Consider the following 6763-nt stretch of genomic DNA (forward strand, 5'->3'; position numbering starts at 1 on the left):
GAGATGCAGGGGAACCAGTTGTGAAAAAATAAAGTAGAAAACTGTTGAATGGGTACGGTGCTTTAGTTTGGAAAGATGAAAAATTCAATAGATGTGTTGCAGATAAAGACAAATGTGCTAGCAATCCTTAAACATGAACATTAAAGAGGTACACTTTATATGTCTACCAGAATTGAAAATAAAAATTTAAACCTCAGAGTCTTGTGAGTTCGTGGGATACATAGCAAGACCTTCTCTTTAAAGCCAAAATAAACAAGTACATTTTTTAATTCCTCACCCCTGTCTGTGGCTCAGAGTATGGTAATTCTTTGTCACATCTGGGCTTCTGTGGTAAATTTTGAAAGGTAGCTTCAATGCCAGCTTCTCTGTGAACACAGTCTCAACTAAGTCAGACAAAAGGATGACAAAGCAAGCTAAAGAGAGAAGTAAACAGTCAGAATAGAAACAGTAAACAAGCTACAGAGGGAAGTAATTAGTCAGAATAGAAGCAGTAAGGGGAGGAGAGATGTAGGGAGGGAGGCTGAGGATCCACCAAAGAAGTAAATAGTCAGAATAGAGACAGGAAAGGGAGGCGAGATGTAGGGAAGGGGTGCTGAGGATCCACCTCTTGGATGACATATTGAAGCAAAATTTAGTCAGAGGATTGAGTGAAGAGATGATCAGAGTGGGGCCATGGAGACATGGAGGGGCGAACAGACGGGTTTCCTCAGCTGTGCTTGGGAAGGAAGATTGGGACGCTTTCAGCAAATCTTCAGGAGATTTTAAAAAACATACAACACAGCAGGACACAAAAAAAGGTCTACACAACCAATACTTCCATTTCTGGAAGTATTTACTCTAGAAAAATACAGAACAAAAGTAAATAGGGACACCCACAAAGATATTGTTTGCATCACAGATAATAGTCACAAAATGGAGTGGTTTATTAACTGCAAAAGTATGCATTGAGTTTATTGTAAATAGAGAAAATCATAGATTACTACAAGAACTGATGATTTTATTGTTATTGTTTGTGTTTTGTTTTGCTTTGCTTTGCTTTCAAGGACCATTGGATCACTATGTGATTTTTTTCTGTGTAAAAATTATTACAGAAAATACTGAAATGATTTTTAAAAAGGCAAAATACGATGCATTCTTTAGTTACAAGCACACACGACAGATGCTCAGTGAAACAAATGCAAGAGAGCAATTTACAGGGAAGGAAGGAATCCAGCAAAGGTGATCAAAACCACAAATTTCTTTATAACAAATGTTTTTAAATATTTGAAAAAATAACACTTCAGTTTTTTAAAACAGAGGATCTCTTACATTTTAACTAAGTGGATGTGGGCACTGGAAGGATCTGTGGTCACTGAGATTAGACACTTCTGTTCAAATTTACTCAATGTAAGTTCATTTTTCCAATGAACATGGCTTAAATATGCATTTAAGTATATTTAAGTAGTTCTGGCTCTGCTTCCCACTACCTGATCTTAGGTGGGTAGTTTCAACCTTGGAGCTCTAGTTCATTTTCTACAATGACAATTAGATTAATATTCATGTTTGTATGCAGACAACTGAGAGACCTTAGACTTCCCAACATGTAGAGATCTCTAAATGTAAGTTTCAGGCAAACTATATGGCAAAAGACAAAGGGCAGTGAAGGTTAGGTACTTGAGAAATGGCAGAAACTGAAACCTTCTTTCCTAAGTAAGAAAGTAAGTAAGCAAATGATTGGGCTACTCATGTAGGCTATGACCACAGAGAATGAATGGTTGGTAAATCTTTGGACCTACAGCTTCTGGAAACTGAAGACATAATGTCTTCTTTTCTTAACTAGTTACCTAACTTTAAATTAGTCATGTAATCTTTCTTTGCATGTGTTCCCATCTATGTAACTGGGGCTCATTAAGCCATCTTGTAAATGTTAGGGGAAGACTTCACACGTCTCAAGTACTGTGCTAGTTAAATTAACATCTGTGATACATGATAACTCAGTGATTATTAACACGGATTCTAGACTTAGAGAAACTTGAACTTGAGCCCAATGTTACTTTCTAGTACATGACTTGGGGGAAGTGACTAAGGCTGTTTGTAATTCCATTCCCTCATCTTCAAAACAGAGGAAGGGAAGGTTACATACTGCACAGTTTCAGTGCTTTGATGAATATTAAGCCTCAGCCAGAGTAAATTGTAGCAATGACGCACCTGGGAATGTTAGCATCTTCTCCTCTCACATCCTCCAGGATCTCACACTGGAAGGAACACTATGAAGTCCCGTGTCTGTGGCATGTATCTCATGAGAGTATGAATAAAAAATGTTCTCTTATTATTTTCTTCAAATAGTTGAGGACTTCCTGGTAAAAGAGTGGTTAGAACCTCAACAATCCACCCATATATGTCCAAACACACTGTAATTAAGACTTTTTTCTGTAGCTAGAAGAGGCCAATGCTGGAAGGAACTGCCTCAGCCCACAGTGAGTTCCCTGTCCCCACTACTGTTCAAACACACCAAACAACACCTTTCAAAAATGTTTTACATAAAATGTCAATGCTGTTCATAGAAATATTTAACCTTAAATGTCTTTTATGATCCTGAAGTGGCATAGATAATATTTCTAAGTAGAATACACATGCTGCCGTGGGTACTGAACTGAAGCTTGAAGGAGAAGTGGAATTTTCACCCACACAGACTGTTCTAAGACAGTGTAACATGTATAGCTTATCACAAGGACACAGATAAAAAGAAAGGAATCAGAGCAGGTGCCAGAATCCCTAATTACAATCCATCTATGCCATGATATAACAAATAATCACATTATTATGGGGCATCCTGAATCCTAGGCACATTGTGATGATCACCAGACTCTACCTTGGGACAGTCCCTACTGTGGCCAGTTGAGTTTCCGTTTCAGTGTGTCAATTACAAAGGGTACAACAACTGCTTCACTTAAAGCCCAAAGCTGGGTCTCTCTATGTGGAAGGTGAGACAGAGAAAGTGACCTTGGAAGATACGCAGGCTTTGGAGACAAAAGCCTGGACCAAATCACAGCCATGCTATTTCCTCATTACTAGTTCAGATGAGTTTAGTCTCTGAGATCCGTGGCAATCTGACAATGAAAGACACCAGCTGTCTTGATTTGCAAAGGAACTGTGTTGAAAGTGTTTTACTGCATTACAGAAATGTTGGTTATTTGAAATATGTTTCTCTTTCTTAGCTGTGTAAAGTTGTGCCCTAGAGTGATGGCTGAGGAAAACCAAACTGCGTCATCTGAGTTCCTCCTACTGGGGTTCTCTGACCTCAGAGCCTTTCAAAAGCCACTGTTCTGGTTGGTGCTTCTGGTCTACCTATTAACTCTGCTGGGGAACTCAGTGATCATCTTTCTTACACAAGCTAGCCCTGGGCTGCGTTCGCCCATGTACTTCTTCCTGCGCCATCTCTCCGTAGTGGAGTTTCTCTATACCACCGACATTGTGCCCAGAACCCTGGCTGATCTGACCACTTCTCACCCCCAGACCATTTCCTTCTGGGGCTGTGCAGCCCAGATGTATTTCTTCATCGTCCTGGGCATCTCAGAGTGCTGCCTGCTCACCGCCATGGCCTATGACCGTTATGCCGCCATCTGTCAGCCTCTACACTACTCCACCCTAATGAACCCGCGGGCCTGTGCAGCCATGGTGGGAACCTCATGGATCATGGGCATCATCACAGCTACTACTCACTCCTCCCTCATCTTCACTCTGCCTTTCCCCAGACGCCCCATCATCCCACACTTCCTCTGTGACATCCTCCCGGTACTGAGGCTGGCAAGTGCTGGGAAGCACAGGAGCGAAATCTCTGTGATGACAGCCACGGTGGTCTTCATCATGATTCCCTTCTCTCTGATAGTCACTTCTTACGCCCGCATCCTGAGAGCCATCCTGGCAATGGCTTCCACCCGGAGCCGCCACAAGGTCTTCTCTACCTGCTCCTCCCACTTGCTTGTGGTCTCCCTCTTCTTTGGGACGGCCAGTATCACATACATCAGGCCCCAAGCCGGCTCTTCTGTCACCACAGACCGAATCCTTAGTCTCTTCTACACGGTTGTCACACCCATGCTGAATCCCATCATCTACACCCTCCGTAACAAGGAGGTAACAGGAGCCTTAAAACACATGCTGAGGAGGTGGGTTCCCTAACCCAGAGGGAACTGGGATGGTCCTCTCCTTCACTACTCCTCCTCCCAGTGTTCAGGTATCCAACTTAAACTTCAGCCTAACAGAATGACAGAATGCTTAAAGAAACCGCAAACAAGTAAGTCCTCCTGTAGAAAGTGCTGGAACTGAGACACAAATATGTATCTTACCTCTGTTTCCACACCCCAGATATTCTCTCAGAGTGGGGGTTACTAAGAAACAACAGAATGGAAGAGATCCTTGACTTGAGAAATAAATATTCTCTAGATTTTCCTGTACCCTGGGCAATGTGCCAGAGAATCATGTAAGTCATGAATGGAGATGTCTATAAACTTGACCTCCAATAGGCTCCTAGACCCTGAAGAAAATTCAGCTACTTTTGGTTACATCTTTTTTCTACTTGTGTAAAATTTAGTGATACATTTACTCTGGGGTTCCCTTCAAGAGGAAGAATACATGAGTGAAATAGTCACACAATTTCCCTCCGAAGACACCACTGTGAAGGGAAGACAGCTTAGGACAGGATTCTGGTGTCTGGGAAAACTTTTTCCAGGTGATCTTTCCAACAGACTTTCCACTTCACAGACATCCTCTGGAGGAATAACTTCACCACAGGAATCCTCTGAATTCCCTCCTGTCTCCTCAGCTAAGTTCATTTCCACAGAGCCTCCTGTTCCCACTAATTCTTCTTATATCTCTGTCTTTTCAAAAGCATTGATTTCAGAAATTCTTCATACACATCTTACCTATCATGTACACCAAGCAAGTTCCCATTCATACTGTTGCTCAACTCAATTATTCCTCATTGAAAATTTTTACCTAAACATTTCTCATTATTACATTATGCTGCAACCACTAAAAATCTTTTGCAAAAATTGTAATTATTTTTATATTTCTTCATTTAATATATATATATGTTAAGTACTAATATTTAAATGGCAAGGGAAAACTGAAATGACTTTTAAGATTCAGTACATTCTTTTACTTTATAGTTACAAGGAAAATAGAATACAGAACAATAGAGTAGTCTTTTAATGTTGATTTTATATAAAACTTCCTGAAAAACTTGCTTCTGCAAACATAAATTTTATACTTAAAAATTTTTAGATACTACTTCTTTGGTATATCTCTTGGTATATATCTAAAGCATACCCCAAAGAAATACCTGTACACGTGTTTAGTATGACACTATTCATAATAGATAAGGATCAATTGGGGTATCCATCAGCAGATGAGTCGACAGAGAAAATATGGTATATATACACAATGGAGTTTTATTCATTTGCAGGAAAATTAATATTACTGGGATCATCATGTTAAGGAAGAGAAGCAAAATTCAAATAGATATGCACTTTCTCTGGCATACAGAACATAGGTGTTTTAGATGTAAGACATTAAAGTAGAGGTAGGACCATTTGGCAGGAGGAAAGACACCATCAGGTGAGGGAGATAACAGACTGTAATGGGGGGAGGAAATATCAAAGTACATTATATACATGTGTAAAAATGTGATCATGAAAACCCACTGCTTTATATGAAAATATGGTAATTAAAAAGAAATAACACGTATTAAGAGAAAAGGTTAAATGCATTTAAAATATAAGGAAGACTTGCAGGTCTAGAAAGTTCCTGCTTACTTCAGAAGCCACAAAGGATGTTCATGAATATTATGAGTCATTACCATCAATTTCTCTTGCATTCTGGATGCTTCTCTTGGCTCATTTTTTAATATTCCAGAATTTTTGTTTCCTCCTTTCCATAAAAGACTATCTTCAAGCACAGAAATGGTACAGCTCCCTGCAGACTCTAACTCATTTTTTAAAATTTCTAGCTTTTAATTTTAAATTTGTTGGTGGCTATATTGAGACATAGTTGTACAAGAAGTTACATTTTAAGGCATATAATCACCCATGAACCCATCATCACAAACAAGTTGATAAAAAATATCCAACAGATCCAATCCACTGCCTTTATTTATCTTAGGAAGAAGGGTTTTTTTCTTGTTTTGTTATGTTGAAATAGGGTTTCTCTGTAGCTTTGGCACCTATCCTACCCTGAAACCTCAAACTCACAGAGATCTGCCTGTTTCTGCCTCCCAAGTGCCGGGATTAAAGACATGCACCTCCACCACTGGACAGTAAGAACATTTAACATGAAATCTACCATTGCATAACTTTAATTAAACCACATTCTATTGTCAACTATGAGGATAATGCTTGGCTGTAGATCTTTAGGACTTAGTTAACTTGATAACTAAAATGATGCTGTTATTGACCAGAAATTTCCAATCTCTCTAACAACTCACATCTGATGACTGCCATTCTACTCTCTCATCTGAAATGACTTATAATGACTCCTACATTATTTGTCATTCTGTGATCTGATTGTTTGGCTTAGAAGTGTCTTCCAAGTCTGTTTATGTGTTGCATATGTCAAGATTTACTGATAACATAGAGTTGAATAATATTCTACTACATGATATGTATTTCATGCATTTTCTTTTTAAATTATTTCTTATTTTTTGATATTATACTATGACTTCTTTAATTAGAAACATTCAGATAGACATTTAGATTATTTATATGTCTTCCTAGTGTAAATAAAGGTA

At 39.0% G+C, this 6763-nt stretch overlaps 1 protein-coding gene across 1 annotated transcript; it reads left to right on the forward strand.

Annotated features, from left to right (window-relative positions):
- Positions 1–3222: 3222 nt before the first annotated feature.
- On the forward strand, positions 3223–4158 carry LOC119803703 (olfactory receptor 10P1-like). The gene has a single exon (XM_038315123.1). The coding sequence runs from the start codon at positions 3223–3225 to the stop codon at positions 4156–4158; it is 936 nt and encodes a 311-aa protein (XP_038171051.1).
- The last annotated feature ends 2605 nt before the right edge of the window (positions 4159–6763 follow it).

The sequence above is a fragment of the Arvicola amphibius genome, chromosome 17 (assembly GCF_903992535.2).
Source record: "Arvicola amphibius chromosome 17, mArvAmp1.2, whole genome shotgun sequence".
In the NCBI taxonomy this organism is placed as follows: domain Eukaryota; kingdom Metazoa; phylum Chordata; class Mammalia; order Rodentia; family Cricetidae; genus Arvicola; species Arvicola amphibius.